At 43.4% G+C, this 16,007-nt stretch overlaps 1 protein-coding gene across 18 annotated transcripts in view; it reads left to right on the top strand.

Moving 5' to 3' along the window:
• The window catches only part of LOC147026056 (ATPase family AAA domain-containing protein 2-like), a 138,367-nt gene that overhangs the window by 95,868 nt on the left and 26,492 nt on the right, over window positions 1-16,007 (top strand). For 17 of the 18 annotated variants that reach the window (XM_085881078.1, XM_085881070.1, XM_085881072.1 and 14 more), the window contains 4 exons: window positions 6,784-6,969; window positions 7,089-7,224; window positions 14,369-14,565; window positions 15,420-15,579. In XM_085881078.1, coding sequence (XP_085737204.1) covers window positions 6,784-6,969; window positions 7,089-7,224; window positions 14,369-14,565; window positions 15,420-15,579 — 679 coding nt within the window. The remainder of the gene's footprint in view (window positions 1-6,783; window positions 6,970-7,088; window positions 7,225-14,368; window positions 14,566-15,419; window positions 15,580-16,007) is intronic. The other variant, XM_085881063.1, reaches the window with a different exon arrangement.

The following is a 16,007-nucleotide window of genomic DNA, read 5'->3' as shown; positions in this document are numbered from 1 at the left end:
CTGCAATGATGTGATTGAGGAATCCAAAGGTGTCTCTGTCTTGTGTTCTGTTGCAAGATATCAAAATTTCTGGCTCGATCAATGACGCACAGGGGCAGCATTTTATATCATCTTACAGTTGATTTGTGGCAAGCACAGCTTAGGGTGAAACAAAAGATTTAAAGCTCTTCATCACCATTTAAATTGTGTGCTCTTAATATATTCTTTTGCTGTAGCCTTTTCTCCTTGTCTGTGAACTCGATGCAGTAAATGTTTACTGCACCAACGATTTGAACGAGGATGTGTCATCCTTATTCTTGATATGTTCTGAGAGCTCTCCAGACACACTGCTATTTGAGTTTGTTCTGGCTGATCTTCATCGAATGTGCTATTGTGAATGTGCAAGATTGTGAGAATCACCTCTAATGCAATCAATATTCCACACACTTTGCTTCTTTATTTCCATCAAAAAGAGTGGGAACAAATCATTGCAGACACTCCAAAATCCTTCTCCAGCTTCTGGATTCCCACCTGTCAGCTTTGTTTCTACCTTTACCATTGATCTGCTCATTTCCAGGGGTGTAGCCATTGCTCTGATTTTGAAATGTGGGACATAGTTGTATTCTTGAAGGCTTGGAGAAAGGTGACACTGTAGGTGTGGGAGGAGGGTTGGAAGACCAGGCATTTAATTGATAGACAATTTTGGAAAATATTGTTTGTGGAGGAGAAGAGGAGGAATAGATTGTGTTGAAAAAGAAGAAGAACAACAAGCTCTTCATCAATGGTATGTAAACCCCTTGGAACTGGATGATTTCCTCAGCATGTGCAAGCATTGTGAAGCAATACAACATGCTGTTCATCACTTTGCCTGTCTCAACCTTCGATTTACATGTCAGGTTTATGTGTACTATCTCTCCCTTCGTTAAAATGAGTGTTTCACTCTACACTCCAGGGAAGGTATGTGCAGCCTCTTGACTTCCTGGCTTGGAGGTAATTTGAGCTTTGTTTCCTTCTCCTGAAATTCAGCTTCATGTCTATGTGAGGGCAAAACGTCTTCCTCTTGTGTTTTAACATATCCATCCATGACAAAAATTCTCATGATGTATAACGAGTTTAAGAAATTGAGATTTATACTTGTGTGTGTGTCGCATCCACATTAACCACAACCACAACCACTGCTGGCTTGGAGACCGAACAAACTGGAGATTTACTCCACGAGTGACTGTGCTTAATGCAATTTGATTAGAAAGTGCTTTCAAGCGGAATGTGTGCTTTGCACTCCAATCGAGGTCCAAACCACGTCGATTATTAATTTAGGGAATTGTACCAATTATATCCTCCAGGATTACTCCATAAAACTGATATAACCGACCTCGCAGCGCATCTTGTGCGAACTGTTGCTGCCCTGTGGAGAACTGGGACCTACCCTTTCTTCCTGCCTACTTCAATCGATGAATGCACTTGTTCTGAAGCATGAATACAGACTTGCCGACTTGAAACTAAGTCTCACCGACACCACACATGTACAGGAGGGGTACGAGGCAACGAAAACTGGAAAGAGAAAGAAGATGAGGGATCTGCCTGAGGCGCTGTCGACTGCGAAAAAACTGTTGGGCCGCAAAAAAACAAAATATAAAAACCTATACAACGGCAGAAACCATTTTGAATAAAGTGTGATGGACATGGCAGGAGAACACAAAATTATTTATAGTAATATTTCTCAAAGCAATATGAAAAGTAGAAGTACACAGAAGGAGCGCAAACGACCACCGCAGCCACGACGACTGCAACGACTACTACGTGTTATTAAATATCCTCCTTGTGTTTCACATCATCTTACATCCTCATTGAGATTCACAGATAAACATGCAAAATGTTTTTATGGAGAACAACTTGCTGTCCTTTGTTTAAACCCATCAGTGAAGCGACGTGTATGCATGGCCATTGCTGTGGAATCCAAGGCTTTAATCGCATGAATGGTCTTTCACTGGGATGATGTCAAGTTAAATCGGAGACTTTTACTTGTTTTGTTTTTTTCTGGCCTTGTTCTTATCGTGGTTTTTACTCTCTTCTTCTTGCACTCCATAACCAGTTTATCTTTTTTTTATGTTTTTGAATCCTCAAAATTGACTCACCAACTTGCATTGCCCCATGCTGCCATTGCACCATAATCACCTTTTTAGGTCATCTCTTCCAGCATGACCTAATAATATGGGTGTCGATGTCCTTCGATCCGTCCGTCCGTCCGTTCGTTCACATTGAAGTTGAAGCGGGAGATCTGGTCATTAGTGATCCTGATAGAGGTCGATGAGAACACGATGGTATGACTTTCAAGGTCACCGAAGGTCAAGGTCACGAGGCCTTTGAAGTTGCGAAAATGACGATTTTCAAATTCTATCTCCTCCGCCATTTCTCAAGCGATCTTGAATTTGATTGTAGCATATGGATCTAAGGGACAATATCTAAATTTGGTTGAGCCGGATTTTCGATATTCGCTTTCGTTTTCGTGTCACATGACTTCAAAGTTGTCAAAAATGCGAAAATGACGATTTTCAAAATGTATCTCCTCCTACATTTCTCAAGCGATCTTGAATTTGATTGTGGCATATGAATGTATGGGACAATATCTAAATTTGGTCGGGACGGATTTTCGAATTTCGCTTTCGTTTTCGCGTCACGTGACTTCAAAGTTTGCAAAAACTGCCCTACCTTCAGGAGGCTATATATTCTCTACTGGGCATGGTAAAAGTTAGTGAATGGTGTCATTGCATTGCAGCTGACCTTGTATATTTATACATTTTCGGCCGCAGGTGCAAAAGTTTCAAAACCCGAAATGTAAACGTCGGCATTTATTTTCAAAATATAATTTCGTGCGCGCGCGCCAAAATGCCGAGTCATCTTTAATCAAACCGCGCAGTTCGAGCTGCGCAGTAGAACTGCGCAGTAGTCTTCGGTCATAACTGAACATTGAGAACTTGTGGTATTATAGAGATGACCGTCACCCCCACACGGGGGTAATTTTTTTTTTTATAGATGTTCATGGTGCTGTGAACATGTGGATTGGTATAAATATTTTTATTTCTGATCAATGAAAAATAATCATACCTTTTCAAAGTAATTAATGAATCTATAACTTATTAGGATTCTCCCATATTTTATAGCCAGTCTAGACATCTATATTCCTGTCAGATCTTGCACAGTGAATATAAATCTTATCGGAAAAATAATTTTAATTGGCCATCCTATCCTACCATATTAAATAAGGCAATTCTCACATGATCTGCACAATAAATACAGTGGTTTGCCTCCTGAAATGTTAAGAAGACACCACTTGATCTCATATTCCATGTCCAAGTCAAGAAGTTCTGTTACTACAACTGATTTATGGGCTGAAATGAAAGACCACTCCAGTGAAAATATTCTTGCCCTTCCTGAAAGTTTGATGAGAAGATGGGAATATTTCAGCAGCATCCGACTGCAGGTAGTGAATCAAAAATGGAAATGTCTGGGTAAATGAGTGACATCAAGCAACGGCCTCCACACAGGTGTGGCCCAAATGCTAATAAAGCAAATAACATCCCAGCATGCTTCGGGTCATGTATAAAAATGCTGCACAGGCTTGGTTGCATATAATTATGGCAAGCATGGCTGCAAGAGGAGACCACCCCCCTCCCGATACCCCCATTCACAGAGCATGTGTGGTCGCCCAGTGCTTTGATGAGCATGACACTGATGTTATTCATCACATGGCCTTTTCACCACCGGACCCAATCGAGCATTTATGGCATATTCTGGAATGATGCCTGAGCCAGCATTTTCCACCTCCATCAAACAGATGTGTTTATTGGCTTTCTTGCGGAAGAATGGTGCTGCATCCCTCCTGCAATTCGAGATGCTGGTGGACTCTATGCTACAGCACATACAAGCCGTACTGGCTGCATGTGGTGGCCTAACACCCTATTAAGTGAATTTACATTGGTGTTTCACCAATGGTCCACCACTGGTCCACCACCTTTATATATAAATGATGAAATTTGATGGATGGATGGATGTACTGGTTTCTGTTAAAGCGTCGCTTGGAGCGATTGATAGATCTAATTTCACCAGCGCGTGTCAACCGTTGTACAAATAAGTGTTACGTGCTGGCACAGATATGGGGTCTTGTAACTGCTTCCTTTAATACAAAGGTGACTGCAAAAACAAAATGAACAAACCACGGGATGTTTGCCAAGCCGCAATCACAATCAAGATCAGAGAAAAGAACAATTTGCATCACAAAATAATGGCGAAAGTTACACCATGAGAACCGTTATGAAAGTCAAAACTCAGAGATTGCCCACCGACCAGAATACGATCAAACGAGACAATAATGTGTGATTACTCAACTATAATTACCTGACTGAATCTGTGGAGGGTGAAAACAAGAAAGGATAGCAAATATAGTCATGGGGAGACAGGACCCTGGTGGCTCGTTAAAACCCTCTCCTCATAAAATCTTTGGCACTTCAGATGTCAGTGCACGTGGCACAGATTTTTTTATTTTATTTTTTTTAACTCCACCCATCTGGTTGATTTCTAACTTCAGCTCTACCCATCTTCATACTTTAATTACGAAAGGCATTGCATGTAAAACAGCCGTCTCCAAGGGAGATTTTGAATCCACATTCATAAAATCATTCTAATGACCATTGCATATGTTCGGTCGTGGCCAAAAATATTGGCACCCTTGCACTTTTTTTTTCAAATAACTCACAATTTTCTCTAAATATAAGTTGAAATTGACAAAAGTATTTTGTCTCCACAATTCTTTATTTCACTGTTAATATTACAGAACCTTTGTTTTTGATTCAGAATTTAATACATCCTTTTAAATCAGAAAATAAAAATAAATGGCATTGACAAAATTATTGACACCCTCGACTTAATATTTGGTAGCACAGCTTTTGGACAAAATAACTGCAGTCAAGCGCTTCCTTCAACCATGAAAAAGCTTCCTACTCCTCTCTACTGGTAGTTTGGCCCACTCTTCTTGTGCAAACTGCTCAATTTCTCCCAGATTTGAAGGGTGCCTTCTCCCAACTACTGTTTTCAGATCTCCCCACAGGTGTTCAATGGGATTTAGATCTGGACTCATTTCTGGCCACTTCAGAACAGTCCAGCATTTTGTCTTGAACCATTCTTGGGTGCTTTTTAAAGTGTGTTTGGGGTCATCGTTCTGCTGCAAGACCCATGACCTTCGACAGAGACCCAGCTTTCTGACACTCGGTTGAACATTGTGCTCCAAAATGCCTTGGTAATCTCCTGATTTCATGATTCCGTGCACACATTCAAGGCACCCAGTGCCAGAGGCAGCACAGCAACCCCAAAACATCACTGAACCTCTTCCATGTTTGACTAGGTAAGGTGTTCTTTTCTTTGAAGGCTTCATTTTGTTTTCTGTAAACAGAAATGATGTGCTTTACCAAAAAGCTCTAATCTGGTCTCATCTGTCCACAAGACATTCTCCCAGAAGGATTTTGGCTTGTTCAGGTGTGTTTTGGCAATCTCCAGTTGGGCTTTCTTATATCTCTCAGCAGTGGGGTCCTCCTGGGTCTCCTACCATAAATCCCCTTTCATTGAGTTTACGACGGATGGTGCGAGTTGAAACTGTCGCACCTTGTGTCTGAAGGTCAGCTTGAATCTGTTTGGCAGTTGATCGAGGTGCTTTCTCCACCATTCGAACAATCCTTCACTACAATCTTCGATCAAGTTTTCTCTTATGGCCACGTCCAGGGAGGTTGGCTACAGTGCCATGGCCTTAATCTTCTTGATAACATTGTGTGCGGTGGACAGAGGAACATCAAACTCTCTGGAGATGGACATGTAGCCTTGAGATTGTCCATTCTGGCTACAATCTTGTGTCTGATGACGTCAGACAATTCTGTTTTTCTTTCTTTCCTCCATTCCAATACCCACAGACACAAAACAGCAGAATGACTCCTTTTCACCATTCAAACTGTTTGAATGAGTGATTTTTTTTTAATATTGCAGGCACCTACAACTCACGACAGGTGAGTTCAATTCCAAAGTAAAGGAGAATCACCTGCTTGAAATCTAATTATTTCTGACAACTTATAACAGGTGCTAATAATATTGTCCAAGCCATTTTAGGATTTCTGTGTGGCTTAAGCTTGGATTTAGTAATTTTTTTCAGCTTTTTTTGTTTTGTTCCACTGCAAACCAAAGAAATATATTTGTGAATACCAAAAGATTTTTTGTCAACAATTTTCTGGAAGAAATGGTGCATTTGAAAAAATTGCAAGGGTGCCAATACTTTTGGCCATGACTGTATGTCTATGTATGTACTGTACATCTGAAAATCTAGAAAAGAACAGTGCTGGGCTGATCTCTATCAATTTTTGCACACGTGGTGGTAGTAACTAGGGTCAGGTCATGGGCACAAAAAAATCCCCCCTCCCCTCCCCACCCCCGCTGAGAGTGAATCCAGTCAACGATTTTCACCCGTACATGTCCCCCAGTGCAAGTACTTTATTAACCCTGATGCATCGGTGAATTATAATTAGCCATGACACCAAATATATTTTCCCCACATCCCCCACTATCCCATCCCCCCCACCCCTACCATACTGTTTCTTGTAATTATAAATGAGGCGAAGCATAAAATTGGTATAAAATGCAAAGCAAGTGCATATCGTTACAAACCTTGTAATTTCAGTTTATTTCACTTTTTTTTATTCTTTCCTCCACCCTCCATCACCCCCCCCCCAAATTTTTTTTTTCTTCTGCCCATACTCTCCTGAACAGCTGTTCCGTGAATGCCGTCGTGCTGTTCCGAGCATGATCTACATGCCGCACATTGGTGCTTGGTGGGAGGCTGTGCCTGAGGCGACACGTGCCACCTTTATTACACTTCTGCAGGACATTCCACCCTCGATGCCAATTCTCCTCCTGGCCACTGCTGACTGTCCATATCACACACTTCCGGCTGAAGTAAGTTGTGCAGGTGAAGTAAATTTTGTTGGAATAGGATGTTTGCCTCTTGTGGTTATTATGATTATTTTTTGATCTAGTTTTTCTTCTGTAATCCGTTTTGACGTTCTGTGCTCCAGGTGCAAAAACTTTTCAGGGCCCAGTTTGGAGAGGTGGCGACAATATTGAGGCCCAGTGAAGCAGAACGGAGGAAATACTTTCATGACTTGATTCTTATCCAAGCTGCCCAGTTCCCACGGCAAAACCGAAATGCTGGTGAGGCTAAACAACCGATTGTATGTCCATAGCCTATTGGCTAACTGTTTTCCTGTCCTTCCACCAAGTCGAGCCTTGTGAATCCAGTCAAAAATTAATTGGGAGTATAATTATATTCCAAACTGAGCATGAGTGTTCATCTCATGTGAAAGCTGACATTTTGTGAAGACACCATCTGGAAAGTTTTGCTTATTCACTTCGTCAGTGTCTACACCATCTGAAGAGATGTGTGGATTGTGTCCTTTTAATACCTGATTCATTTGCGTGCATGTACACTGAGAATAAGTACAATTGCGATTCAAGCCCTAAATTTCATGTCCTTTATCAAAATCCTTACTTTAAATACAACCATGAGAAGCATGATCAATCAAATGGATTAAAGTAAGTGTGTTGGCAAAATTGGCAAAATATGAGCTTAAAAACCAGGAAGTATGAGGACCAGATTTGAAGGAGTTGGGGATGTGCCTTACAACGTTTGCCTGTTTCGTGTTCCCTTCTGCAACGATGGCTCATGGTGTTTGAAACACAATTTCAAAGCAGTGCATGCGCACATGCATTCTCCTGTGTGAACGTCCACACATGCACACGATCCTGTACCTTGTCTTTGTGAGTGGGCTTATGTACACTTGCAAGTGTAGTTTGCCATTCTGATCCCTGGATAGTTGTATGTTCAGAAATCAGAGAAACCCGGCCTTTTCTACTTCACATGTGAACTGTATTGCCGGCTTGCCATAGAGTCCCCTCGATGAGCGCAGATTTTTATGCAAACAATAAGTTTTGATACATCACGGGTGATGAATTTTGCGGTCAACTTTCATCAGATTTGTGCATAGTTTTGCAGAACAGAACAAATACCTATTTTTTGGGGGGGGGATCACCCCTCTCCCCCCCCAGAGACTCCTTAATCAGCACAGACTTTAATGTGGTCGATACACTTTGGTACATCATGGGTAATGAAGGTTGTGGTCAACTTTCATCAAAATTGTCTGTAGTTTTGCAGAAGAGAACGAATACCTATTTGGGGGGTTGGGGGGGTCAACCGCCCCCCTCCCCGTAGACCCGCTTAATGAGCACAGATTTTGATGTGGTTGACACACTTTGATACAACATGGGTAATGAATGTTGTGGTCAAGTTTCATCAAATTTGTGTGTATAGTTTCAGAGAAGAGAGCAAATACCATTTTGGGGAGGGGGGGGTTGACCGCCCCCCCCCCCTGCAGACATTCCTTAATGAGCACAGATTTTGATGCCGCTAATACAATACACCTTCGTTAGGCATCCAATATGAAGCTTGTGGAAAAGTTTAATCAAAAGTGCGTGTTTGGTTCAAGTGATAATGACTGAAATGTTTGCGGACTGAATGAGTCACCTACTTACTCACAACGGACACAGCTCGATCGCATAAGCTCACTTGACTAAATTCCAGGTGAGCTAATAATTTTCCTCTGATTTTCATGGTTTCGTTTCACAAATATATTGTAGATAGGGACACACTTTCTTGATTTATACTCTATCCCGCAAGGTTGATGGTCAAGGTCATATGTCGATATGAAAAAAAAATGGCCATCATTGGAAAGTGGACCAAGGGTAAGTTGCAGGTGATCGCCAAGAGTAAGCCTCTCCTGCGGGGGGGGGGGAGGCTTTCAATTGGCAATTGCTTTGTGATCGCAAATTTTTAGCTCACCTGGACTTTATTGTATGGTCAGGTCAGATTAGATCTGTGACTTGCTACAGGGACAGTGTAAACCTGTACGAACCTGTTTCATATTCGGGTTGTCGGTGACGAAACCATCTTCCCCACCAGGTTTGCTGGTAATGATGGTTTATGATATGGACACCCAGCAGGATTAAAAACAAAACCTGTCAAAGGGCGGAGGAGTTCCTTGTGAGCCAACGGCCATCCATATCGAGTGTCCAACTGTGTCTGCGGACGTCGTCCTGCAGTTGGGGTCTCTTTGGGTTAACCTGAGGCGGTCCTTTTGGGCGGGTGCCTGGAATGTCCTATCCCTAAGAGAAGGATGATCACCTGTCTCTGTTGTCATCTGAGCTCAAGGGTTTGAACATTGGTATTGCAGCACTCTCTGAGGTTTGAAGACCAAATAGTGGCGAGATCAGGGCAGGTGGTTACACCAACCATTGGTCTGATCGCTCTGATGGTTTCCATGCCCAAGAAGTTGCTGTAGCTGTCTCCAATAAGATGACTGACTCAAATGATAATTGAGGTAACACCGGTCAACGAGCGTATTATGAGACGAAGGATTCGTCACTCATTGGGTGTCGTTCCCCTGGTCTCTGTTTATGCTCCGACTGAGGTGAGTGATCTCAAAGTGAAGGACGCATTCTCTGCCACGCTCGAGTCTGTGGTTGATCAGTGCCCCAGGCGAGATACTCTTCTCGTCTTGGTGGATTTCAATACATCGACTGGAACTGATAGGGATGGTTATTGGACAGGTGTTGGTCCCCATGGGCCTGGAACTGTGAACCAGAATTGCACCAAGTTCCTTGACTTTGCAAGAAGTCATGGATTTAGTGTGGCTGGTTCATGGTTTCAGTGCCCACAGGCTCATCGCTGGACTTGGTATTCCAATGCTGGTGGTGTGACAAAGGAGATTGACCATGTGTTCGTTGATGGTTGCTGGAGGATGATCCTGAACTGCAGAGTCTGCCGGAGTGCTCAGTTGCTCAATTCCGACCACAGGCTTGTGGTAGCAACTCTGAAGGGGCAGCATAAATCTGGGAGAATAGTACCATCCCAGCCAAGCCTCGATGTTGTCAAGCTCAAGGATGACAGGGTAGCTGAGGAATTTGCAAACAGGCTGAGTGGGGATTTCGGCGGTCTGGGTGCTTTGGGGAATTCTGAAGAGCTGTGGTGTGCCTTGAAGACCACCATCCTTGATGTTGCCCGTGGATGTCTTTGAACTCACCGTGGGGTGAAGATAAATTTTGTCTCTCTCGGGACACTGAATACCATTGACCAGAGTCGCAAGCCCAGGCTTTATGGCAGAGCTGAGCTGTTCAGGGAGCTGAGGTGTAAAACTGTACGTGTGCTGAGGGTGGACAAGGAGGCCTTTGTGCAAGGAATCTGTGTGGGGGTACCGCATCACCTGTGGGCAAGTGATTCTCGTCTTGCTTCCAGGGGAATTTGCACATTACGTTCCCTCAAGCCCGTCCCTCGGTGTACTGCTGTTAGAGCGGAGGGTGGTGGGCTCTTGACAGAGGAGTCCGAAGTGAAGGCCTGCTGGGTGGGTTACTTTGAGCGGCTGTGCCAGGCTCATCCACCAGCTGTTGAGTTGGATGTCAGGGCATGTTATTGTCCCTATTGCTGACCCTCTAATCAACTGTGATCCACCTTGGTTTGTGGAAACACATTGCGGTGAACCAGTTTAAATGGGTGAAGCTCCTGGGATCTGTGGCAACAATGCTGAACTTCTCAAGGCTGGTGGAAATGCTGTACTCATGTCGTTGCAAGCAGTTCTGTGCTCTGCTGGAACCCAGCCATCATCCCAACTGACTGGAAGGAGGGGCCTTGTTCTCCCTCTCTGGAAAGGGAAGGGTGATTGCCAGGATTGCAACAACTTCTGAGTGGTGACGCTGCACTCAGTGCCGGCAAGGTCTTTGCTTGGATAATTCTTGAGAGGGTTTGCCACCATTTGCTTGAACACCAGCACCCAGAGTAGTCAGGCTTTACACCAAGAGGTCAACGATTGACCGTATCCTTGCTCTTCGGGTCCTCTCCGAATGCAAATGGGAGTTTCGGCAGGTGCTGCTTGCAGCCTGTGTTGATCTCTGCAAAACGTTCAATTCAGTGAATTGGGATGTCCTGTGGTGGATTCTTAGTCTTTGTGGGGTGCCACCAAAACTGATCAATCTGATGTCTGCACTATCCTCTGGGACTGAGAGTGCTGTGAGATGTGGTGGTACCATCTCTGACTTGTTTGCAATTATTATTGGAGTTCATCAGGGGGTGTGTACTGGCCCCCCACACTTTTCATCGCATGTATGGACTGGATTCTCGGGAGGATGTTGGAGAGATCAAGCTGCTGTGCGTCGTTTGGAAGTGTCACGATCTCTGACCTTGATTTCGCAGATGATGCAGTGATCTTTGCAGTGAATGGATATCCTTTGAACAGTCGGAGGATGATGAGTCTGAGACGGAGCTGCTGAGGAGTCGCAGCTGCTGGGATTACGGGTTTCCTGGGTCAAAACTAAGATCCAGGATTTAAATGACATCTTGGATGGTGCTGTCTTGTCTGTACCTGGTTGTGGTGAGGATGTTGAGGTCACGGAGAGATTCACTTACTTTGGCAGTGATATTCATGCCTCTGCTGGCTGTGGGCCAGAGGTCAATTGATGTCTGGGTCAGACCTGGGGAGTCATGGATTCACTGGATCATGGGGTGTGCGCTGCCGGTACCTGTGCGGAAGGACGAAAGTCCGAGTCTTCAGATCCTTGTTGCTTCCTGTCTTGATCTACGGATGTGAGACTTGGACTCTGACCAGGGATCTGAGATGGAGACGTAATTTCTTTGGTACCAGGTCTCTTCGGAGAATCCTTGGCTATCGCTGGTCAGACTTTGTGTCCATCTGTATGGTGGTAGAGCTTTGTTACCTGCATAGTCAATGAGCATCAGCTGCGGCTGCATGGACATGTAGCTCGTTTACCTGACGCTGATCCTGCTCACGAGATTCTCTCAGCGAGGGAGTCTCATGAGTGGAGGAGGCCAATGGGCTGACTGGATTTGCATGGTTGCATCAGGTTTGCATGGTTGCATCCAACCTCATGGTTGCATCAGGTTCATCAGCATCTCAAGGAGATGGGGATGGGCCAGGCATCTGCCTGTGGGATGGCTCCACGGAGGCCCCTGCAGTACCAGCGGAAAGTGGACACAGCGACGTGCTGCTCCGGCGCATGCTTCCATACCTGACCTGACTTGGACTTTAGTCAGGTGACCTTATGCGATCGAGCTGTGTCCGTAGGTGAGTCATTCAGTCATTCAGTCAGTCCATTTGTAAACACTTCAGTCATTATCGCTTGAACCAAACACACGATTTTGATGAAATTTGGCCTCAAGCTTCATTGCTAATTCTTAACGAAAGTGATTTGACCACATCAAAATTTGCGCTCATTAATGGAGTCTCCGAGGGGGTTTTTGACCACCACCCCCCCCCCCAAAAAAAATAGGTATTTGCTCTCTTCCTCAAATCTAAACAAACAAATTTAATGAAACTGGAACCCAACCTTCATCACCCGTAATGTGCCAAAGTTTATCGACCATATCAAAATCTGCACTCATTAAGGGGTCTACATGGAGGCCAGCATCATAAACCCCCCCAGAATGGATATTTGCGCTCTCCTCCGAAAATACACACATGCTTTTCATGAAACTTGACCACAACATTCTTCACCCGTTATGTGCCAAACTTTATTGACCGCATCAAAATCTTTGCTCATTAAAGGGGGTCTACGGGGAGTTTTTTGACCCCTCAGAATAGGTATTTGCTCTCTTCTCCAAATCTAAACGAACAATTTTAATGAAACTTGACCACAACCTTCATCACATGTGTTGTACCAAAGTGCATCAACTGTATCAAAATCTGTGCTCATTAAGGGGGTCTACGGAGGGGGGGGGTTGATCCCCCTCCCCCCCAAAATAGGTATTTGTTCTCTTCTGCAAAACCACATACACTATCTTGATGAAACTTGACCACAACCTTCATCACCCATGATATACCAAAGTAGGGCAGTTCCATAATTTTGGACACATTATTAAGATACCGCAGACACAAAGATTGAGAATATGAAACTTTTATTTGGCCATGATATGACAAGTGTTTAGTAGAAAACAAGTAACAATGAAAAAATAGTGTCAATACCTTAATGACCTTGGAATAATTTTTAAAATACCATGTGTTCCCACGTACACAGAAAAAATGAATTTTCTGACTTCATATTTTTCAATTAAAAATTTCTGTGAAGTGTGCAGATTTTTTCAAAAAAAGTGCATTTATAATTTACAATTTTTGAACAGCTTGTACAATTCCCTTCAAAATGATATATAATTTGTGCTGATAATTTCATTTTGAAATATTGACTTCCTGGTTGACAAATTTATGGAACTGCCCAGTATTGAAAGCATTGAAATCTGCGCTGATTGAGGTTGGTCTCCGGGAGGGGGGGGTGGGGGTGTGTTTGACCATCCAAATAGGTATTTGTTCACTTCTCCGAAACCACACACACGACTTTGATAAAACTTGACCACAACCCTTATCACCTGTGATGTACCAAAGTTTATCATTTGGATAAAAATCTGCACTAGTCAAGGGGGTCTATGGGGGTGGGATGGGGGTTGACTCCTTCTCCCCCTCCCCCCCAAAAAAATGTACTTGCTCTCTTCTCTGAAACTACACACACAATTTCAATGAAACTTGACCACAACTTTCATCACTCTTGATGTACCTAAGTTTGTGTTCTCAGCATCAAAAAATTTGGGTCTAAGGAGGTCTGCTGGGGGTTTGAGTGACTGTTGCTCCTGATCCTGGTGAGCTTCAGGACAGGTGGTCCTATTTTTTTTTTTTTTAAGTTTTGAAAACCATTCACCAGATTATGATTAAAACATTTTTTTGATCTTTTCAATATTTTCTTCCAAGTGATTATGCGAAGGGCAGCTATTCAGATTATTATAGTGTTAACTTTGGACTTGTGAAAGCGTCATTTTAAATTGCAAATGTAGCTGCAGTTTTGCCTTGAACAGAGTCCATGCTGCTGCTAGTTTTTCATCCATGAGGTGCATACTCCATTGCACTGAAGTCTCAGATTTTGTTTGGCAGCATTTCTCCATCCATAAGTTGAGTCCAGCAATTTCAAAAACAAGATTCACTTGGCAGGAGGTTTGTCTTGACTGGTTGGGCAATTTTACGACAGATAGCACATCCGACTCAAAATGTTGGGCACACCCATCATGAGACCACAATGGGAATGGGGCCTTTGTATTCTCATGATGGTGAAGCATTGTAGATTGTTTGGTGAAACTTTTCCCCATAATTTGTTGATTGATCTTGCAGATGGCTCTGTCCTCTGCTGACCTGATAATATTCATGATCCCCTCCACTCCTCGACCTTTTCTGCCATCACACCCTTGTCACAGTTTTCAGTGCAATGGAAGTTTTGCCGGTGGCCTTACCTCCTGCTCCACGTACATTGTCTGCTGAGGAGGAGCAAAGGCTGGAGGATCAAGAGGAAAACACCCTCAGGGAGCTTAGGCTTTTCCTCCGTGACATTGTGAACCGCCTTGTTGCAGACAAGCGTTTCAGACTTTTCATCAAGCCTGTGGATGTGGAGGAGGTAAGGTCTGAAGTTGTTGCATCTTCAATCACACTTATGTTCATTTCTGTAATTTATCTTTTGGGTGGGGGAGGGGGACAATATATTCATGGTTGTGTGACGACCACGCAGTTTTTACCCTCACCACCGAAGGTGAACGAGGTTATGTTTTCACCCCTTTCTGTCTGTTTGTTTGTCTGTTTGTGTGCAGGATATCTAAAAAAAAGTTGTGGACAGGTTGGGTGTGTGACAAGGATGAACTGATTAGATTTTAGTGAAGATCCAGATCTGGATCTGACTACTAGAATTTTTTAAGTGATTGTTCACCATTGAGAGATGGGGCTAAAACCAATATATAGCACGATATCTCAAAAAGTTGTGGACGGATTCGGACGAAACTTGGTGGACAGGTTGGGTGTGTGATGAGGAAGAATTGATTCAATTTTGGTGAAGATCCGAATCCGGATCTGGATACGAGAATTATTTAATTTTTAAAGTGAATCTTCACCATTGAGAGATAGTGCCAAAAACGATATAGAACTGCATGGCATGATATTTCAAAAATGTATTGGGCCCGATATGTTCTCGTGGATCAGGCATTATGTAGCAGAGGTATGCACTCTACCGAGTGCCCTTCTAGTTAGTTTTGAGTTTGTTTAAAACTTTAGGAAGACTAAAACTTTCTAAACTACATATAATTTATGTTGCATGGGAATGCACTTTCTGCATGTATGATGGTATGAGATATTGACAAAAGTCATAGACTGTGTGCCATTAACATATAAATGCATATGAATAGTCTTGTTTGGTTGTAAGTTTATGGTTGTTCATTATTGCTTCACCTGCTAAGATGGGTAACTTGCCAATCGCAACAGGTTTCAGATTACCTTGACGTTGTGATGCAGCCCATGGACCTCTCAACCATGCGCTACAAGATTGACCAACACCAGTATGAAACGACGAATGGTTTCCTTGCAGATATTTCCCTCATCTGCAACAACGCTCTCGAGTATAACCCCGATAGAGATCCCGGAGGTATGTGGAGCCAAGGGGAACAAATGACGAGGTTTTCGAGTTCTTGTACCGAAAGCAGGTTTTCATTTGCAGTGGTTGGCGTGAACACATGCAGTAGATATGAAGAGTAGAGAGTAAATGATTTGCAGTGGATGATTGCCAAATTTGTGAGACATGTATGGAAAACTCTGAGTCAGGTGCTGGCCTAGTGTGATTGAAACTGAACTGCCATTCCAGAGGGTTGTGGCTGCAAATCCAGCTGTGGATGTCAGTGTGTTAAACATTTGGATTGTAAGCTTCTAAAAATGAAGTTGGCGTCAGGAGAATTACTTTTTCACAATGGGATTGTCAGTGAAAAAACAAAAACCCATCTGGCTCACTCATGGCCTTGTATAAAGGGGTGATCATTCTGCTCTGTCTGGCCTTGTTGACGTGTGATGCCAGATTAC

The sequence above is a fragment of the Eptatretus burgeri genome, chromosome 5 (assembly GCF_056783735.1).
Source record: "Eptatretus burgeri isolate ZD-2024b chromosome 5, Ebu_testis_v1, whole genome shotgun sequence".
NCBI classification, from domain to species: Eukaryota; Metazoa; Chordata; class Myxini; order Myxiniformes; family Myxinidae; genus Eptatretus; species Eptatretus burgeri.
The sequence above is the reverse complement of the archived record's forward strand: the minus strand, read 5'-3'. Positions and strand labels throughout refer to the sequence as shown.